This window comes from Zingiber officinale, chromosome 9A (genome assembly GCF_018446385.1).
Source record: "Zingiber officinale cultivar Zhangliang chromosome 9A, Zo_v1.1, whole genome shotgun sequence".
Taxonomy (NCBI): Eukaryota; Viridiplantae; Streptophyta; class Magnoliopsida; order Zingiberales; family Zingiberaceae; genus Zingiber; species Zingiber officinale.
Window position 1 is genome coordinate 120,579,879 of NC_056002.1, and position 22,751 is coordinate 120,602,629.

The window sequence follows — 22,751 nt, forward strand, 5'->3', positions numbered from 1 at the left end:
TGTCATGAACTGTGAGCGCTTCCTGATTTATCCTGATGACCGATAGAAAAAATTTATGAGACCGGGATGGTCACCCTAGAGCTAGTCAGAAGCTAACTAGATTTATCATTATTTTCCAACTAACTAATTTTTATCATAGAAGATGGTTGAACATTCTATTCATCGTATAAACACAAAGAGATAAAATTGCATATTTGAGGGCAAAGATGAGCTTTTAGAATTACACAGAAAAGCACTTTGGTGGTCTCACTTTTACAATTCAACTTCCCTAGTACCTTTCTCTGGACCTACAGAGAGCCAAATACAAATACAAATACGAAGGCTAGGGAGCCCTACGAGCATAGTGGTGGTGTCACTTCTTCATTTTGACCTATGCGGTGTGTCCATTAAGGTGAAATGATGAATGAGCTTCTGAGAGTTTTAAGAGCACAGTGAGAGTCTCACTTTTGAATTTTGACTTCTACACAATTGAAGTAGCCTGCTAGGTCACCCCCTCAGTTTCTCGTTCGAGGCAATGTTTCTGAGTCAGATCTTGGTAAAAACCTATGCTTAGGTCACTGAATAAGGTAAAACAGGCTAGGACAATTTTCAGCTTCTGTTTATTTTTTGCCTTAGCTAGTTTTTAAGCAAAGATGATATCACTCATTCTTAACAATTTAATATTGTCAGTCCAACGATAAGATACAGATAAATAAATTACGAGAGAGACGGTTAAGTACCCAAGAAGACATTAGCTTTAACTAGTTTGGAAGACAGTATTCTCTGAAGGTTCTGTACTAATGGCAATGGCCTCAAGAGTTCCTTTTCTATATCAATTCCATTACTTTAGCCCAACCTTAAAGGAATGGTCCAACATTAAAGGCCTCTATCAATTGTAGGCTTGCACAATGCCCCTCTAGTGGACTAGATAAATGGAATGTCCAATGACTATTTGGGTGATTATTATGAGGATAATGATTCTGGTGGAGTTGGATTTGATGGCATTATAAACTTGGAAATTGGAAGTTGCTGCTGGTAGTGAAGATCGTTATGCAAAATAGTTGTTAAGACTCTCAAGATGAGGGGGGAATTTGACGTTAAGAGACGTCAGTGTTTGGTGAGAGAAGATTTGTGGTTTTTCAGTAGTTGCTATAACCCAACGAGACCAACATTTTCTTTCCAAGGTGCCTTGTGCACTTGGTTCATTATCACAATAGTTCAGACTCTTATAAATTGGTTCTTAATCAATTGAATTTGTTCATGAGCTAGATTTTCAAACCAATCAATGGAGATTAAAAAAAAAAAAGAAAAGGTTTGTGACGTTGATGAACCCATTTTTCACGTAATGATCATACCAATTTTTTAAAGTGGGACAAGGAACAACAATTGTGCTCGCTTGCATTCGCTGTCAATTTCTTTCCCTCTTTTATCCGCACTACTTCGGAGTGAAGAAAGCATTAATAAATGAGTTGAGATTTTTATTTTTGTTTTGCTTTCTTTGCTCATCGCAACGTAATTTCAACAATATCGCTTGTTTCGGTGAGGTTAATGGCTTCCAGATTGGATCGTGGAGTGCCAATTTATAAGGCTGCGAGTAATGCCGACGAGCACTGATCAGGCAGAGTCCTAGGAAATATTGGCATGTTTTGACTTCGGACGAGTCTGATTGGAGAAGTTTGTCAAAAGCGATGTGGCTAGCATCTCAAAGGCACATGGGCATGCTTGTTACTGCTTTTGACCGCAGAGTGCTCCCCGTTGGTTTTTACATGTTGGAAACAGAACACGAGATGAATTTAGGTGCCTTAAAGTGGGATCCCATCTGAAATTCAAAACTCGTGTAGCGTACTCGCGTGCCTCTGTAGAGGTGACGATAGTGTTGGATCACCCTCGTATGTTTTTGAAAAATCCAACACCCTCGTATGTTTTTGAAAAATTATGGATAGCAGATGAATAAATTTAGTGTTTGACTTAATAAAAATTTATTTATATCCATTCAATATAGATAAGATGAATTAAATAAATAAGTTTGAATAACTCATTTAACTAAATAAATAAATTTGAATATATAAATATATATGTATATATATTCAAGTTTATATATATATATATAGCTCATTAAAATAATATTTATAAATAATATTCATTTATAAACTTACTAAATAAAAAATATATATATTATCAAACTCAATAACTAATCAAACAAGTTTAAAATGTAAAAAATTCAAACAATCAAACAAACTTGAATCAAGAGTCTGATAATATTAAAACGAACCAAACTCAAACTCATAAAAAAAAGCAAACCATGCTTAATCAATTATTTTAACGACTTGATTTATTTTACGTTCGGCTCAGTTTGACTTGGTTACCTTATCAAATAAATTTAAACACTACAATTGATTACCGATAATATTCAGCTTGGCTCAACATTAAAAAATTATAACTTTTGACTCGGATTTAACCACATAACTTTTAATATATCATGGATTGGCACAATAGTAAAGTTGTTGTCATGTGACCAAAAGATCATGGGTTCGAATCTTGAAAATAACTTTTTGTAAAAAGTAGGATAAGATTGTGTACAATAGATCCTTTCTGAGACCCTGCATGATAAAAATTCCGTGCACCAGACTATTTTTTTTTTAACTTTTAATATATCAAATCGAGCTCGTAACTGATTGTAATTCATAACGACTCAATCCCATCTTTAAAAAAAAATATCATTTAAATCTCATCTTAAAAAAAATATCATTTAAAGTGTTTATGTTTTTTCAAGTTATTTTGTTTAGTTGATTTCTGGATAGTTGTTTTGATCACTAAATTTTCCGGAAGTTTCCTTTTCCCAAAAGAACGAGTATTTAGAAACTTATTTTTCTAGTATTCTACTGAATCAATAGTTCTTTGGAAGTTTCCGCTGCGTCAAAGGTAATATCACTATAGTATTAAAGAGATCACACAATTTCTAAACATCATTGTTCTTGTATATATATATATAGCAAGCTCTCCATGAGCTTAGCACAAGGGAGATGGGTAAATCACTGAGAATGTGAGATGTTGCAGTCTTCAACGTTGGTCTAAACTCTTAAGAATCCTTTGAGAATTTAATCATCTGGCCAATGGAAGATTTGAGATGTAAATAGCGATTTCCAAGTGTAACGACTTGATCTTAATCAAACAGAAGCATTTGCAATGGCAGCGGTATTTCCTTCTGTCTCTGTGGCCAAAACATGCTTTCCATCGGTGTTCTTCTTCGTGTTGTCGAACCATCTGTAAACCGCGGTAATATAATCGAACAGGTGGAGCACAATGTGCGTTCCTATGCCGGCGACAATCCCATAAGCGATCGAGTACGTGAGCGGCATCAGGAGCATGATGAGAAACGCCGGCACCGCCTCCTTCGGCTCCGCCCAATCCACCTCCCGCACCACCACCATCATCAACGCGCCCACCAGCACCAGCGACGGGCCCACCGCCCACGCAGGGACGCTGGTGAACAGGGGCGCGAAGAAGAGCGAGGCCAGGAACAGCACGGCCACCATGATTGCCGTGACCCCTGTTCTCCCGCCCTCCCGCAACCCTGCCGTCGACTCGATGTACGTCGTCACCGTCGTGGTCCCTAGCATGGAGCCCACGATGGTGGAGCTCGCATCCACGGCGAACGCCCGGTACTCGCCCTCGAACCCGCCGGTACCGTCCGTGAACCCCGCGTACTCTGCCATCGAGAACATCGACCCGGTCGTCTCGAGAATGTCGACGTACAGCAACGTCGGCAGCGCCAGCCACACCTCGCTCCTTCCGAAGCCAGCGAAGCTGATTCGCCAGGCGGTTGCGTCGATCAAATGGAAGTCGACGACCTTCTTGAAGTAGTCGAAATTGGCGTTCCCCTGTTCCGTGTCGGGGAACATCGAGACGCTGGTGCCGCGGATCCACGAGACTAATGTGACGAAGATGATGCCGTAGATCATGGCTCCCTTGACGTTGCGGGCGTGGCACATCGCCGTGATGAGGAAGCCGACGGCACCGAGCCAGAAGGTGGGGCTCTGCAGCCTGCCGCCGAGACACTGGCCGGTGGCGGGGTCGGTGCGGGCGCAGGCAGTGAGCGTGACGAGGGTGGAGGAGCTAGGCCCCACCAGGCCGACGCCCACCTGGGATTGCAGGCCCGTGAAGGCGAGGAATAGGCCGATGCCGGCGGCGGAGGCGAGGCGGATGGAGCGCGGTAGGAGGCGGGCGATCCTGGAGCGGATGCCGAGCAAGGAGATCGCCAGGAAGAGACAACCCTCGACCATGATGATTGCGAGGGCGGTCTCGTAAGGCAAACGGCCGGAGCCGTGGAAGCCCACCATATTGTAGGTGAAGTAGACGTTGGAGCCCATTCCAGGGGCGAGCGCCAAGGGGAGGTTGGCCACCGTGCCCATGGCGAAGCTGCCGATCACGGCCGTGGCGGCCGTGGCCACCACGAGGTCCTTCTGGATCCGCGCCAGGCAGCCCTGGTATCCCGGGTTTCCGTCGAACTTGCACTCGGGTCCAGGTGGAAGGACGGAGGCGGAGGAGTTGGTGGACGGCCGCGGCGAGCAGTCACGGACGGTGCACGGGCCGCCGGATGCGGTGAGGATGGCGGCGTTGACGGACACGATGTAGACCATGGTGAGGAACGTGGCAGCCCCGGCGCGGAGTTCTCTGGTGAAATAGGTGTCGCGAGCGTCGACCTTGAAGTAGCGCCCGACGGCGCTGTCGGCGAAGGCGCGGTTGACTCTTTCCTCCGCCCGCCGCCACAATCGCATCTGCCCTTGGCCTCCCATCACGCACCGTGCTTAACCGCCGATCGTCGAAGAATCGATGAGTAATCAGGGGTTTTGTTTGGTGTGAGACGAATTTGTTCTTAATTTATAGAATCGGATTTGCATTAAATACGAGGAAAAATTAAATGGACTTCAGAAAACAACTTGTTATATTTCCCATTTAGAAAATAAACTGGTCTCTCGAGACTGTGTGATAGGTTGAGACACATGAAATTAAAAACAAAGATGTATCATTTTTTTTATATTTTATATTGGTTTTATTGCGAGAAAAAGATTGTCTCCGGATTATAATAACGAGGTAGAATATTTAAATTATTATTCAGATATCCACAATTAAAACCTAACTCCAACTGTAGAGCAACTCATGGATATTATTTGTCATATAATAAACTCAAATATTTTCTTACTCTTTAAAAATAACACAAAAAAAATATTTCAAAGTTAAAGTGTAAAAGATATATCAATTTCTTTCTTATGGAAGAATAAACTTTATTAAATATAGTTATGGAAGTAATTATTTCTCATGCTTAAAATAAAAATATAAAAAGATAAACCTACAACTCGTCTAGTCTTTCCTTATTTGGAGAGAATAATACAAATAAGTAATTTTGATAAAAAAATTTAGATTGGTTCATACTTAATAAAAGAAGCTAAAAATATTCAAGAATAGAAAATATTTAAGACCGACACATTTGTAATAAATGGAAATAAATTAAAAATATCCAAGATTGAAACAGTCTGCAACACGGGGAAAGCAATACTTTTCTTCGGATTCTACATTTACGGGATCTTCATGCATTCGTGATTGGACTGTTTTTTTTTGGCATATTAATATATGAAAATAAATTAAAAAAATATTATTAATATAGATTTAATTTTATTATTTAGTAATTAATATTTTTATATTAATAAAATTAATAATTATAATCTAATTAATTTTTATTTAAAATATTTATTTTCATATTACTATTGAGTAAAGAGTATAAAATAATTTCATAGTCTTAGCATTTAAATTAATATAATTTTTAATTTAACTTCTTCACTTTATCCACTCCATTCTTGATTCCAACGATTCAATTGGTGTTGCGTTAAAAAATAATATGATTTAATATTACTATAAATTTATTAGAAAATTTGATTATTTTTTTTTAAAGATGTTTGGAAAGGATAAAATGCGGAACCTGAATAGTTGTTGGAATTTAGTTTAATTTTTTAATTTGAATTTGAATTTGATTTGTTTAAATATTATTAAGCTCTGAATTTGTTTGAAAATGTTAAGGCCACTGATGTTGTTGCTGCACTGTCTTGATAAGAACAAATGACAAAAAGGAGCATGAAGCTGACTTGGATAATTTTTTATCAAATGAAAAAAAACCAAAAAACCAAACAAACAAACAAACAAATGTGAGTTTAATATTGAGAAAGTAGAATGAAGGGTTTAACTTTTTGTTATCATATCTGTAGTAAACATGTTGTTTATAAGAGTTTAAAAGCATAATTCATATCATCATAAATATCATAACAATAATTGTCATCGAACTAGATCTCACCATCAGCTGTGGTTGAGATTCTCTTTAACCTATCAATCAACCAACAGATCATAATCTAGGCCTCGTGCAGTAAGATATAATTGAATCAGTTGATTAGGCAGAACTAAATCTAAGGGAGTTTGAAGTACCTGCTACAACAAACCATCAGCTGCCTTTTGATCACAAAGAGAATTTTTAACAAAGAGAATTTTTAATCACAAAAGTTTTATTTGAAAGGTTTCTTTTCAGATTATATATATATATATCAACTTCTGTAATAGATACAATTGAACCATTGGATAAAGACTATTTTAGTTATCACAGAAGGTAATCTACCGATCTGATGGCATACATGGAATTAATTGGTCCCTTATAAGTTGTTGTATGATCTCTTTGTTCTTTTAAATAAAAAATGATCGAATTGGTAGAACTAAATCACAACTACTTGAATAAAGCAGTTTGTAGGCAGCCAAACAATCTTGTATTCAGCAATAAAAGATTTTTTTTCTAAAAAAAGAAGTTTGCAGTAACAACCAAAATTCCTACCATGTGTAAAGCATGAATGCCAGTACTTTAGATTCAGTGATTAAGTAATCATCTGACAGAGAGTATATAATAAAAGAAAATGAAATCATCACAAAATACAACATGAGGAATATTAGGAAGAGCTAGCATTAATTATAATAAAATAGATTGATGCAGAAGTGATAAATGTCCGCATTAGCTCTTAAATAAAAGATCATAACTAAATTCCTCCATGTGGAATTCAATCCTCGATATTCAACAACCCTTCATGATATGGATCACATCGAATCAAGGTAGTTATCTATGCAGCACCAAATCATGAAAGAATGGACGTGATTGTGATGAAGGTTCTAAATGATCCTGCCTTCTCTATTCACAATTGTAATGTCTTTGTAAAAGTCAAACGATCATACATAGCACAATCAACTGTCGTACCTTTAGAACATGAAACCAATAATTTCAGATGTTTGAACTTAAGAAATTTTATTATACTAAGCACACTAATCAATGTAATAAGTCAGGAAGTGGGAGAGGCTACTTTCACCTAAAATTATTTTCTTTTCATGATTTCTAGTCTCCACAGCTCCATTCACATCAAGGTGATGGCTGATGATATTAGATGTTCTTCTACTTACTATATTACACAGTTTACCTAATGAATTAAATCACTAAAAAGAACAGTATGCATACGCCAATGGTTGTAAAGTAGGTTAGATATCTCCTACATATCCTCCGTGTCTTCAATGAATGCTTTCATTAACTTGGTGGAAGGAGAATAAGTGATTTAAGAACTGCTCCGTGTCTTCAATGAATGCTTTTATTAACTTGGTGGAAGGAGAATAAGTGATTTAAGAACTGCTCTGGCTCCTCGCCCTCTCTAATTAGCTGCCAGAACAGAATACCAATTATCATCGAGCTTCAACAGACGTAATAAATGAAAGAAAAGTGTAGTTATATTAGAAAACTTTGGGCCTTCACGGAAGTGTATAGCTATTAACTTAAGGACTCCTTTCAATAACTCATCAAAAGTAGCAGACTATACATGTCACAGGTAAGTAAAATTGTAATTATTCAAAGGATAGCTGTGTGAGAAACTCAAAACCTATTAAATGACCATATAGGAATTATCAATTCCTTTCAGAAGAACTCTATTGCATTTTTATGCTTCATAACCAACTACACGAACCAAGAAATTCATCCACTGGAAGGCTAATATATCAAGTATAAAGTGATAACAAATCTACGAAAGCTAAACTTGATTTCAAAAGTAAATTAGGTAAGTTTATGGAAGATGTGGAATAGAGAATCCAACATGTTAGATAAAAGAGAGAAGAATATATTGAGTTCAGAAGGAGGATCAGATAAAAGCTGATAGACAATATTTGGAGTTTAAGTGATATTATTCAGTGCAAGGCTTCAATCACTTAACAATCAGGAGGAATGTTCTTTGTATAACTTGTCAATAGTTCTTACAAGGATGTAATGGTACAAATTTTTCAGAAGAATGAGTTCGCCAACAAATAAACATAGATCTCGTTCTTGCAAAGATGGTTTTATCTTGGAGATCACAATGGAAAGCTTGTCATCCAAAATCCTTTTAAAAGGAAAAAAAAACGAACAAATTTAGTAACATAATAGTCTGTCCAATTAAAGAAACTAGAAATTGTTAAACTACAGAATCGTAGTTGATTAAGTTGAAATCTAGAAAGCATAAGGACCAAGAAGACACACAATAAATAACTGTTTTAGACTCATACTAATAATAAAAAAGTGCACCATTGATAAACCCTCGAGCCCCAGCCTAGTTTTAGAACCAATTCATGATTGTGAAAACTATGCACCTGCAATGGCTCTATTGAATCCCATTCTAGTTTACAACCAATTAATATGATTGTGAAGACCATTTGAAAGACAAGAATATACTATCTTCCTTCTAAATTCTCCCTACCAAAAAAAGGTTGAAGCTTCTAGATAGATTAAAATGTTCCCAAAATTACCAACTTCAGCAATTAGTATCTCTTAATTTAATTTTCTAAAGGTTAAAGAATTTCTTAGATGTCATTAGTGGCTAAAAATCTAGATCCTCAACCCTTGAAGTACTCACACACAATACCAAAAGGAACAAATAAAAAGAAGGCATAATGATGAGATGAAAAGTAAGAAATTGGAAGTTTTGGATTATGAAATTTTAGACTTCTTAGATTTTTTTTTTTAAAATTTAAAGTGTTTATTTTGAAGTAGTCAAAAAAGTAGGAAATTTTATATTATAGAATAAGTTAGTTTAAAAATTAATTATTTGTTTAACAAAATAGAATTGAGTTTATGTATTTCTAATATTGAATCATAGTTGGACCTTTAAAAGAGACCACAACCTCCTTTGGTTGCATTATGTTTCAAATTAACATAGCTTGAATTTTCTACAATGGTTTTTTCTTGCAAGATGTTGACCAAAGCATGCAATTCCATAATATTTGTTGGCCGGGTCACATGGATTTATCTTTTCACTCTTGTTTGCATCAATTGAAATGAACCTCATTCAATATATGATACTTTGTTTGAGTTTTCCTCTTCGCTGCCAACCTCTATGTTGTGATCTGCGAGTAAAAGAGTTAACCTCTCTAGCAACCCACACAACGTCCACCATGGGCCCCAACTGTCTTTCTCCTCTACTACTTCCACCTGCATGCTTGCCTGCTCCATCTCCTTTCTCCCATCACCAGGTTCAACCCATCGCAAGGACTTCATAGTCCTCCATCTATGTCCATCATCTATTCCTGAGGTTAAAAAGTTTGGTAGCTTTCTTCCTTATCACTAAAAACAGTGGAGGAACTCTCCTTTGTTGATCTATCGACTACAACTCACAACCAACACAACCCACAACCAACCACAATGAAGCTAACCACCTACAGCAAGGCCAGAATTGGCCTTCTTTTTTACAGGAATAGAATAATGCATTCACTATTTCCCTAGCAATCCCTAACAAATCTACGGTTGATCTCTCCAACTGGTCCCACAAACATCCATGGCAACAAAAACAGCCACAGAAACTAATTCAGCCCTTCGACAGTCCTCTGCAAGCTAGTCCAGCTATCTCAACCCCATATGTCATCCATAGCGAACCATGTGTAAGGCTCCTGTTTTTCTCTCTATTCTCCTGCAGACCATCTGTATAAGAAACAAGCAGAACATCTCTCTTCTGTGTCTATACCATCAAGTCTGTACTCCAGCCATTCACTTGCAATTCCAACCTCAAGTTGCAACCTCGTACAGGAAATTCTACAGTATTAATTATTATAGTTTAAAGAATAAATCCATAAATCATCGTATTTTCCTAAAACTTCTGCACATCATTGTACCTTATTTATGAAAAAAAATATCATGACATGGATATATTCTTTACTTGTACTTTAGTTTCTTTGTCATTTATCATTATAGTTTATAAAATAAATTCATCAACCATTATAGTTTCATCATTGCATCTTAGTTTATCATGCTACTTTGATTTAAATATCCTTATTTGACAATAATTTTAAACTGGCACGATGAGAGAAAAATACCATCATTGCCATGAGATACTGGAGGGATGAGGGATGTGATTTCAAGAGTAGGTCATAAAACCAATTAAACTATATGGAAACAAACTTAAGTTCATGGGATCTAGATTGGACGATCCGCGAATTATTATCTTTCCTACACATACCACTTCATGGATAAAATGTTTCCATAAAGAATTTAACTAAATATATTACTTGATTGACTAATTGATATAGACAACTATTTGACTTGTATAGCATGACTCTATAGGATGTCATGATTTTATCAAATAAAAACTCATTAAGTTGCTAATAGATTTTGGCAAAGTGATCAAGCCAACCTAGACATGCAAAATCTTAAGCTTGTCAGCTTAAAGAGGTTTTTTTTTTGGTCTATTACATGCCACCATTTCAGTAGAGATAACACAGGATACACTTGTCAATGCTAGAAAAGAAGTTATTAAATAATAAACTGATTATTATGAAGAATCTAGAGATACAATAGAGTATCTCTTGTATTTATAAATTTGAATTGTTTTGAGACAATTGATCTAGGAGCCTTCTTGTTAAATTGTTTAGCCATATTATAAGAAAAACTGATTGTCATGCATGTTTATTTTACTTACCAATTATTTTAAATATTAGTTCAATTTTCCATTTGATGATTGTATGAACTTATAGGGAGGCATTCAAACATTTGTGGTTGCACGTTAACTTTGTTATAGAAGAGTCATAGAGAGTTAGCAACTATTTCTACCTCGTGGTAAATTGCATCATTTCCTTACTAGAATGACAACCAATGAAAAAGTCATTGGAAAAATTAGACTCATATAATGTTGTTACTCTTTCTTACTCATTTGAAAGGACGTCCAAATTTATGATTTTGACAACTTATCTAGAGTCAACTTCTCCTTGGGAGAGGATGGTGCAATTAAAAATTAAGAATTGGAACTTATAGATTATGAAGTTATTTTATACAATTATTAAGAGTCATAAGTTTTTATTTCAAAGAAATCAAAATAAAGTAGGCAAATTTATATTTTAGGTTAAGTATTTTATGAAATTTGTAATTGTTTGCCAACATTGTAGGATAGGTAGATTTATTCTAAATTGAATCATAATTGGGCTTTTATATTACAAACTTTAAGAGGTAGAAAACAAGTTCAGAACTGAAAAAAGTCTTGACATATTGCAAATCTTTATTTTATGTTAAAAAGAAGAAAAAATTATTAGAGTTTATTTAATCATAAGCCATACTCTTGCAACACAAGTCTTCTCTTGGGCAATCATAAATAGAATCACATCAATATTTTGTGCTTAGCAATAGATATACTTCTAACAGAGATCAGCCTTAGTTAAAAACAAAAAGGTTATAAGCTATGTAAACACTGCTAATAAGACTGTCATTTAACTAAAATTCATCTCAAACAAGTTTGAAAGATCTTTATATGAAAATAAATTGAAGATAAATCTTTCCTAAATAAAGAACTGAAAATAATTTCTAGTAAGAATAACATTGCAATTAAGCATATGGGTAAAAAAAAAACTATTTTAGTTAGGCTAAAGAAAAACATCTCATACCTGTACAGGAGTATCCGCTGGAACACCCATGAGCTCAATAAACTTTGTGCCAATTCTATCTACTTGAGCAGTCTCATTTTCTTCCTTCTCTCCTAGAATGCCATGCCTACTCTTCCTTCCAAGCCAAACATACATTTTTATCATTGCCTTCCTTGAACCTGCTTTTGATTCTGATGCTAACAATACGAACACTGATTCAGAGTCAAGAACTCCCTGATGGGCATCGTCCACTTTATCCATATCAGGCCACCTAAAAAGAACTGGATGAAATAATTGGTTGTCCTCATTATCACCAGAAGGTGCATCTTCTGCCGAGTCATCTTGGTCAGAAGCACCCAATGAGAGTTGTCCTGCTATATCTAATGCTTCTTGATCTTCTTCCACTTCTGAAATAAATGGAGGAGATGGACACCAGTCCATTACTAATTCTTCTGAAGAAAGCCTCCCCAAGGCATCAGCAGATGATGGTAAGAGAACAAGAGGAGCATTACCTCCTCTACGTTCCACTAAATTTCTTGAGCCCGTCCACTTCACGTTCCCAGTAACAGATGATTGCAAATCCGAGTTCGGTTCAGTTTGGTGCGCCCTGTGTAATTCTGAGCTTGGTGGGGACAAATTGTACCAATCAGAAGAAGACGTGGAATTTGGCGAGAAAGTGGAGCGAACTGAAGCAGTGTCAGCCGAAGACGATGAGGGAGTGGCGCTTGATTCCATAGACCCTGGAGATCGGATTGTATCGTTTACCCGCAGGTCCTCTTCGTTTAAAACCCTGCGCTCCAACACAGCTTTCGTCAATTCCTTCAAACCCTTGCTTGCGAACTCGCGTTTCAAGCGGCCCCAACCACTCTCCTTCGCCAATGTCTTCTTGTCGACATCCGTACAAGGAACCGGGAGTGGCAATGTCCCTCGGGCTCTAGGGGTGGCCCTGCGGAAGATGTCGTAGTCGAGATCATAAATCTCTAGTCTCCGCTTCCCGACGAGCTCATCAGTGTTCGGAGACGGGGGGTCGTCGTTTAAGGAGACCCAGAAAGCTGCTGGCTCGGAACCCTCGTGCACCGTGATGATTGGACCGTCGGCACGCTCATAGCGGACAAGTTGGAGAGCGAAGGTACCGGCGGAGGCGGTCATGGAGGGTTCGCAGCCTTGACCGAGCCAGACGTAGATAGCAGCAGGCGTGTGAATGACGAAGACGCCTCGAGAATCAAGAAAGCTAGCACCGGCTGTGGCGGAGAGGTCGACCGATTTGGGGACGATGTAACTGGGGGCGCAGAGGGACTGCGGCGCCATGCGGTAGGCACGGACTGCAGCCGAGCCAGGTGTCGGCGGAAGGGCAAGCACGCGACGTTGGCAGCGGAGTAGCTGAGCTGCGAAGCCGAAGTTCGGGTCCGCGGAAGGGCGTGCGTCGCGAACGGCCCGGAGCGCGTCGTCAAAGGTCAGTGCGCGGCGCCACATCAGGTACGCAACGACGAGGGCAGCAGATCTGGATGCTCCTCGGCGGCAGTGGACAAGCGCTCGGCCGCGAGGAGCAGCGCGAGCCCGCTCGAGGAAATCGAACGCGTCGTACAGAACAGGGCAAAGATCCTCCGCAGGGGAGTCCCTGAGGCACAGCGTACTGTACTCGAGCTCTCCACGGAAGTGGTCGGGGCAAGCAGCGCCAGCGCAGTTGAGCACGTGGGTGATACCATGACGACGGAGCACCGCGCGGTCGCGGGCCGCCGCGTCGCCGCCGAGGTAGACGTGGTTGTCGACGCGGGAGATATCAGGGTCGCCGTCATCGGCGGCGGCGGTGGAGGAAGCAGCGGAGGGAGTGGCGGGCCAGTGGCCGCAGTCGTCGGAGGCAGGGCGGGGCCAGGCGGCAAGGGGAGGAGGAAGGGGGAGGGCTAGGCGGCCAGGTTTGGGGGGCCGATTAGGGTTAGGGTTCGGATTCAGATTCGGGTTGAGATTGAGATGCGGTTGCGAGCGGGCAGTCCATGTGGCGGAGCGGAGAAGGGACTTGCGAGGAGTGCCGGAGGAAGTAGACCCCTCTTCCTCCATTTCTCTCCCCCCTTTCCTTCCTACCACAGTTGGAAGGGAACCGTAGGAGATCTCATTCCAACTTATTTAGATAAAAAACGGAAAAAAAACAGAAGACGAGGAGGAAGAAGTAGCATAGTAGTATTAGTAAAATTTGGCGGCTGAGACTGAGCAAAGCGGTCAAATATAAATATAACGGAGACGAGGATAAAAGGAGGAGGGAGGAGAGATACAATAGAGACGGCGGGAGGAAGAGGGAAGTAGTTGGCATCGGCTGACCGTTTGACCCAGCTTGGGCAGGTGGGAAACCGTACGCCGGCATTGGCAGCCGTGTTTCGTGTGGACTTGGGCCCGACCCGGCCCACCACCAGTCTAGTCCAACGACCTATAACGATTCCATGGATCACCACCGGCCACGTGTACTTATAAGTTTTTCCCCGTCGACGATGTGCGGTGGGAACCAAGATTGACTTTGACTCTAACTAACGCTGCCGACCTCTCTTCTTCGGGTGTGGGCCATGGTCGGCTGGTCATGGATTGTTATTTTCGCATAAAACAAGTTTGCCTTCAATTCCAAGTAAATGACTCGCCGACAACACTAGAGCTGTCAGTCGATCCGTAGCGGAACGGATACAATCCGTCGACGTCCGTCATCCTAACGGATTAAAAATCTCGGATTAAATAGATATGTATATACTTGATTGATCCTTCCGAATTGTTCTATTCATATTCGGTCGGGATAAAAGATACTACATGATAACAAGGTCAAGGAATCGTAATTGTCTGTCAGAGAATAACTACTGAGTGTTAGAAAATATTTTAACAGTCTATGACATCTGCGAATAGAACCTTCCTTCAGCCTACCGGGGGATGCCACGTGTCCTCTATCACCTGACAGGATCTGACGCCCAACATTCTCTGACATCGGTCAACCTCCAAAGGTACGCACTGCCATATAAAAAAGGGAGGTCATCTCCCTTATGCAGGTACGCTCTCTCGCACATTCACACTTGTCTTGTACTTTCTTTCTCCTTCGTACACTGTCTTCTGGGAAAAAAATACCTCACTTAAGCGTCAGAAGGCCTACTCTGAGGACTTTTTCTCTGGTTTCTGATCTCTAATGCTCGTGTGCTTGTCTGAGTGTGCGCAGAGCTCAGGTACCGCCAGCTCAATTATCGTCATCCGTCAGCACCACGTGGGAGTCCGTTTTTGGAAGCGCATACAAGAAATGTGTCTCAGTCGCCCCTCCGTCAAAGCCAACAATAGCTCACCCGACCTTCATCCGACTCAGATTTCGGACATGATCAATTTGGCGCTGTCTGTGGGAACTTCCTTCACCTGTTCTGGAGCGTGAAGATGGAGGACACCGGACGAATCAACGTGACCATGACGACAGGGGAATACGAACTGTTCAAGGAGGCCAAGAGGTGAGCAACTTTCGAAAAACATACTACTGCTTCGCGACCATACAAAATGTCTGTCGTTTCCAAGGACCCGACTCATATTTCGGATAGAGGGTCTAAGAGGAAGCAGCCAGAGGAGTTCCCCCGGCCTTCTATCAGGAACCAGTCCCGAATTACTATCATAAAGGCCCAGACTGCTATAACAAGAAAGAGCAACCGCATGCCTCTATGGTGGAAAGCTCCCCACCCAAGGACTCAAAGAAGGGGAAAGCTATAGTCCTCAGGGAGGAGCCTCGAGGGGAACCCGATGAGCAAGTGTCCTTCTCTCTAAGGGTACTAGAGGAGAAGCTACCGAATGGGTACAAGCCCCCGACCATTGGAGAGTACGATGTCAGCAAGGATCCGGAGGATCATCTCCACAAATTTCGAAACGCAGCGTTGTTGCATCAATATAGGGACACTATTAAATGCCAAGTGCTCTTGAATACTCTATCTGGCTCGGCACAGAAGTGGTTTGATGGATTGCCGAACAGGTCCATCACTTGCTTCCATGATTTCAAAACTGTCTTCCTGCGTCACTTTGGCAGCAGCAGGAAATACCAGAAGATAAACCACTGTCTCTTCGCTCTTAAGCAAGGGTCGGCCGAGCCCTTGCGAAGTTATATCAAGCGCTTCAACCAGGTGGCCCAGGACGTCCCATCCGCTACCTCGGAAATATTGATGAGCGCCTTCTCTCATAAATTAGTAGAGGGGGAGTTCTTTCGAGATCTCATCCGAGACCCCGTGAAGAACTTCAATGAGATGCTCGGGAAGGCCGCTAGCTATATCAACGTGGAAGAGGCTCAGGTAGCTCAGCGGAAAGCAGACAAGGCGCCTACTCCCACCAACAAACCAGAGAAGGGGCCACCCCAATCACCAGCTCAGCCTCTTCCACACACCCGGGATGCCCGACCACCCTTCCCTCCCGGTCAGGATCCCAGGTCGGACCAACGTGTGGCAGTGGTTCAAGCCCCAAGGCTTGGGTAGTGGGGTCGCGTTATTGCACTTACCATAGGTCTCACACCCATGCCACAAATGATTGCTTCCAGTTCGTCCGAGACTCTTGGCGCGCAGTTGAGCTGGGTCTGCCTCCACCTGAGATCGCGCCCAGGATTTAGCAGAGGATACTGGTCGGCCAATAACCCATGGCAGATCAGTCTGGTAGACCCTTGCCCGATAATGGGGGACAAGGAAATCAGCAGCCCGACCGCAACTCGGAGCCAGGGGAAGCCTGAGAAGAGGAGAACAGAGGAAATGCGGTCATCCACGAGATCGGCATGATCTCCAGAAGGCCCACAGATGGAGACTCCACTAGGGCTCGGAAGTCTCACGAGCGTCGCTTGGAGATACACGCTTAGGATGCAGTCGGGAGCAAGCTGCAGGGCCATCATCAGCTTTGGGCCATAAGACCTGGAGGGGCTAGAGCTCCCTCACGATAATGCCCTAATAATCAAGGTCGTCATCGCCAACAGTCGCATGGCCAGAGTTTTCGTGGATACCGGAAGCTCTATCAACGTGATGTTCAAGAGTGCGTTCGAGGGCATGCAAATCAATGCTAGTAAACTCCAGCCTATGGCTGCTTCATTGTATGACTTCATCGGTAATGAAGTACGACCCATGGGTCAGATCAAGCTAGCTATATCTTTGGGTAGCTTGCGCTTGGTGAGGATACAGAGGAGCACCTTCATAGTGGTGGACTCTGTTGGTGCGGTTTGCACTAACGATTTAACCCAGGTTTTGATGAATGACAAATCAGGTTAAGTTAGCTTGTTGTTGTCTAACACTCTGATCGAGTGTGCAGGAAAAGTCCAGACAGGTCGACGGGCTGACCGGATGTCTGGCACGAAGCTCAGCTAGGTCGACGGGCTGACCGGATAGCTGGCACGAAGTCCAAGCAGTCGACGGGCTGACCGGACGCTTGGCGAGAAGTCCAGCTAGGTCGACGGACTGACCGGATAGTTGGCGAGAAGTCCAAGCGGGTCGACGAGCTGACCAGACGCTTGGCACGAAGTCCAGACGGGTCGACGGGCTGACCGGACGTCTGGCAGGTAAGTAAGGTAAGTCATTGGAGGGGAGTGACTGCGAGGACGCGTTCCCGGGAAGGGAACATTAGGCGTCGATCCGGCTTAGATCCATTTCGGATATCTAAGTCGAGATCGTGACTAGATTCCGGTCTCGGAAAGACGGAATCTAAGTCATACTCTGTTTTGCTAAGTCCCGGAGGTCCGGGCGCCCGGGAGGCACCCGGGCACCCTGGAGGCAAAAATTATCCTGACCGCGTGTCGCCACTTGGAGCTCGCTGGTTGGACTTGCCACGTCTCACCAGGGCGCCTGGAAGGGATCCAGGGCGCCCCGAGCTTCATATAAAAGATGGGGCGGAGGCAGAGATCAGAATCAACTCAGAACTCTTAGACTGCTTGCTCTGCTGCTCTGCGCTCCAACGACGCCAACGAAGCTCCGACAACGTTCTCTTGTCCTTGTGGTTTTCTTTCTGTCGGTATAGTTTTTTTTTAATTTTCATTAGCATTCCTTGTACTGTCTTTTGTAATCATTATTTCGAATTGCTAGTGAATTGCCCAACGAAAGTGCTCACGGAGTACGGGCCTTCGAGTAGAAGTCGTCACAGGCTCCGAACGAAGTAAAAAAAACATTGTGTTCATCTGTCTAAGCTGTTTCATTTCCGCTGTGCTTAACTCTTTTATACTCGTTGTTTTTCGAATCGATATTCACCCCCCCTCTATCGACGTTTCACGATCCAACAAGTGGTATCAGAGCCGGTACCACTCTGATTTGGTGCAACCACCAATCAGACAGGGGGTGAAAATATTTTTTTCTCTTCGCTTAATTCTAAATTGATATTACTATTAATTTAGGAATTTTTTTTCTTCTCGTTGCAATTAAATCTAAATTGGTGCAACACCAATTTAGATGCAGCTATTATTTTTTTTTTCGCACTACTAATCCAAGACCAAGTCTTGGAATATTTTTTCGTTATTTTCTTGTGTGCAGCATGTCTCAACTAGAAGGATTTAGCACAGTACGACCTCCCTTATTCAACGGGGATGACTTCTCGTACTGGAAGAAAAGAATGAAGGTTTACCTAAAGACAGACTACGATCAATGGTTCAGCGTTATAAAGGCGTACCGAACTCCAGTCGACAACTCCGGAAATCCACTAGACCCGGAACAGTGGACTCCGGACATGAGGAAAAAGGCATCAACAGAAAACAAGGCAATCAACACGCTGCATTGCGGACTAACACGAGAAGAGCTGAATCGCGTCGGACCACATCAGAATGCTAAAGAATTGTGGGACAAACTGATTGAGTTGCACGAAGGAACAAGCGACGCGAAGGTAACAAAAAGAGACCTACTTTTAAATAAAATATTCAATATAAAAATGCAGGAAGGGGAAACGGCAAGCCAACTGCATGCAAGAATCAAGGACGTCCTCAACGGACTCCACGCGATAGGCCACCAGATGGAAAACAGAGATTTAATAAGGTACGCACTAAATGCTTTTCCTCGTAATAGCTTGTGGGCATCAATCGTAGATGCCTACAAAATTTTGAAAAATTTATCTAAGTTAAAATTAGACGAGCTTTTTTGTGAGTTAGAATTACATGAACAAACTAATGCTGGAGCCGAGAAAGGTATTGCTTTATTTGCAGGCTCATCCAAAGAAAAGAAGAACAAGCCTGAATCTGAAGAAGATTCTGATCAAGATACCAAAGACGAAGAACACCTGGTGAACCTGGTAAGAAAAATGTTCACCAGGAGAAAAAGAAGCTTCAGCAAGAAGGACCTTCAAAAGATCAGTTCTCCCTCGGAACAAAAGAACGTGACGTGCTTCGGATGCAACAAAAAGGGGCACTACAAGAACGAATGCCCAAGACTGAAGTTCGACAAACCGAAGCCAACCAAAAGAAGGCCCTCAAAGCAACCTGATCACTTCTTTGACGAATCAGAAGGAAGAGCAGAAACACCAGAGCCATCTCGCATGATGGCCCGCGAGTCGGAATCAGAGGAAGATGAAGACGGGTCTGAAACCGAATCAAGCCACGAGTCCGTACTCGTTTCCGAAGGCCCGGATGAGGTACATTTTAATTTAAACAAAAAATTCTTTAAAATTATTTCTTGCTTAAATAGTAAGTTAATTAAAATAGAAAATGAAAACAAATCACTCCTTGAGGAAAATCAAGACCTCAAGGAACAAATAAAAAGTTTAAATCCAACTCAAGATCTAATACTTGAAGAGAACTCATCATTAAAATCAGAAATTAATAACTTAAAATAAATACAAAAAAAATTCACTACAAGATCAAAAAATCTAGACTTAATCCTGAACAATCAAAAAGCATGTTATAATAAAACCGGACTTGGATACAAGTCGAACTCAAATAAAACCTTTAAGTCATTAATAACCCAATACAAATCAACTAATCAAGCTTGGGTTTCGAAAGCGTGTTTGACCACGCAAGTAGGAATTAATCAATATTACATACCTAAAGAAAAAATATATTATATAAACTCGAATAAACTAAATCAAAAACCAAAACACAAATCAAAGAAATCAAAATTTAAAAATATTAAAACTCAACAAAATATAAATTATCACCAAGTTAATTATAGCTATAAAAGGAATCGACACAAACCTAAAACGAAAATTTAAATTAAAGGCCAATAATTCAGGGGGAGGCTCCAGAATAGCTGGCACATTCAAAACTAACTTACCCGACAGGGTAACCTAAACAAACTAACCCGACAGGGTAATTAGGATTAGTTAAAAAGAGATCAAGTTTAACTTGAATCATGGTACTGGTGAAATTGTTGGATGATAGTACGTTAGGGAAGCTTGGGCATCGCATGTCTAGAAAGATATGGTTTCGATCTGGTGCATTTGGCCAAGTGGAACTGACCGAAGCTACCCTTAAATGAATCCTAACTAGTTAGACCAAGATTTAGTACTAAGCTCCATGGATAGGACTATTCGGAAAACCTCGAAAGGTTGGTTACTTCTAATGACGTCCATGTGACTCACCAAGTTTAGAAGTTTATTCGAAGAATGTCTATTTGTAGAGACCAAAATTAAATCTGAATCTAACCCAAGTTAAACCAAACTCCATAATTAAAATCCAACCCATCTTACAAAATTATAGGATTCCCTGATTGAAAACTTAAATCAGGTGAGATGACTAAGGATCAAAATTAAATTTTGAATTTCAAAATAAATTAAAATTAAAATTCTAATTTCAAATTTAAATTAAATTTCGAATTAAATTAATTAAATTTAAATTCAAATTAAATTAATCAAATTAAATTTCGAACTGAATTAGTTAAGTTAAATCTTGAACTAATCAAATTTCGAATTAAATAACTAAAATGAATTATGATTAATTTATTTTAAATTTTAAAACCAAATTAACCTCAAAAACTATTTTAAAAATTATTTTAAACTTTAAAAACTATTTTAAAAATTATTTTAAAACCAAATTAACCTGAAAAACTATTTTTAAGACTAACATTAAATCCTACTCATTGTAGGAAACCAAGTGGATTTTGGACAGTGGTTGCTCCAAACACATGACTGGAGATCACACCAAGTTCACTCAACTCACCTACAAAAGCTTAGGAACAGTTGCCTTTGGAAACAACAGCAAACTCAAGGTGATCGGAATAGGTAATATTGAACTAAAAATAGATTTCATAATTACAAATGTTCTACTTGTCGAGAATTTTAAATACAATCTCCTGAGTATAAGTCAATTGTGTGATACTAGGTATAATGTTAAATTTCTATCCACAGAGTGTTTAATCAAACATCTAGATAATCCTACTATAAGCCTAAAAGGTTTTAGAAAAGACAACATCTATGCTATCAACTTAACCACCTCTTCAATTAAGTGTTATTTAACACAAAAAGAAGAGACTTGGTTATGGCATAGGAGAATGTCTCACACCAACTTTAGAAATATAAGCAAATTAAATGGACTAGTGAGAGGCTGAAATTACCTAACCTAGATTCAACCATATGTAATGCTTGCCAACAAGGTAAACAAACAAAATCCACTCACAAACCAACCAATCAACCACAAACCTACTCGATATTAGAACTTCTACATTTAGACCTTTTTGACTCCCATGGGGTCAAATCCATAAATGGAAACTTATACTGCTTAGTAATAATAGATGATTATTCTAGGTTTACTTGGGTTAAATTCTTAAAACATAAAGACGAAACTTTTGAAATCTTTGTAAACTTTTGCAAACAAATTGAAAACGAAAAAGATATTAAAATTAAAAGAATTAGGAGTGACAATGGGGGAGAATTTAAAAATCATAATTTCAACAAGTTCTGTCTTGAGAATGACTACCATCACGAATTTTCGTGTCCTAAAACCCCCCAACAAAATGAAATTGTAGAAAGAAAAAATAGAACTTTACTAGAAGCCTCTAGAACTATGTTAAATGAATATAACCTACCTAAATATTTTTGGGCAGAAGCTGTAAGTACAGCCTGCTATGTGCAAAATAGAACAACATTAAATAAAAGACATAATAAAACTTTCTTTGAAATATTTTATAACAAACAACCCAACATAAAATATTTTAAAGTATTTGGGTGTCCAGCCTACATCTTAAATACTAGAGAACACTTAGGAAAATTTACCTCTAAAGTAGAAAATGGAATTTTTGTAGGATATTCTCTAAACAGCAGGGGTTACAGAATATATAATAAAATTACGCTAAAAATCGAGGAAACCACAAATGTAAAATTTGAAGAAACCCAAGAACAAACTCAACTTCAACCTGTTGAAAATAATAATTCTGAAGAAACCAATCAATCCCTAGATCATGAAGAAGATGAACACACTCAAGCAAATCAACCTCCTAGAACTATAAGAATCAACCCTAATCATCCAACTGATCAAATAATTGGTGACCCAGACCTAAGGGTTCAGACCAGATCATCCTTTAGGAACCTAAGTCAAATTTCCCTGATTTCAAAAATTGAACCCAAAACTGTAGCTGGATCCCTACTTGATCCAGAGTGGATCATCGCTATGCAAGAGGAACTAGCTGAATTTGAGCGTAATGAAGTTTGGGATCTAGTACCACCACCTAAAGATAAGAAAATAATAGAAATAAAATGGGTATTTAGAAACAAATTAAGTGAATCTGGGGAAATTACTAGGAATAAAGCTAGGCTAGTTGCCAAAGGGTTCAGTCAAGTTGAAGGACTTGACTACGATGAAACCTATGCCCCAGTAGCCAGATTAGAATCCATTAGAATGTTATTAAGTTATGCAGCCCATAAGGGATTCAAACTATATCAAATGGATGTTAAATCAG

At 40.1% G+C, this 22,751-nt stretch overlaps 2 protein-coding genes across 3 annotated transcripts; both read right to left on the reverse strand.

Moving 5' to 3' along the window:
* Positions 1 to 2,895: 2,895 nt before the first annotated feature.
* LOC122018807 (adenine/guanine permease AZG2-like) lies at positions 2,896 to 4,916 on the reverse strand. The gene has a single exon (XM_042576220.1). It carries the CDS (start codon positions 4,773 to 4,775, stop codon positions 3,147 to 3,149), a length of 1,629 nt encoding a protein of 542 aa, XP_042432154.1. The 5' UTR covers positions 4,776 to 4,916; the 3' UTR covers positions 2,896 to 3,146.
* A 2,252-nt stretch (positions 4,917 to 7,168) lies between these two features.
* Positions 7,169 to 14,152, reverse strand: LOC122018850 (protein-tyrosine-phosphatase MKP1-like). 2 transcript variants are annotated; one of them, XM_042576293.1, is made up of 3 exons: positions 11,944 to 14,152; positions 7,678 to 7,714; positions 7,169 to 7,613 (listed from the first exon to the last, which is right to left on the reverse strand). In XM_042576293.1, exons 1-3 carry the CDS (start codon positions 13,975 to 13,977, stop codon positions 7,570 to 7,572), a joined length of 2,115 nt encoding a protein of 704 aa, XP_042432227.1. In that variant the 5' UTR covers positions 13,978 to 14,152; the 3' UTR covers positions 7,169 to 7,569. The 2 variants fall into 2 exon arrangements, with proteins under 2 accessions (XP_042432227.1, XP_042432226.1); XM_042576292.1 differs by having other exon boundaries at positions 7,169 to 7,714; positions 11,944 to 14,151.
* Between the last annotated feature and the right edge of the window lie 8,599 nt (positions 14,153 to 22,751).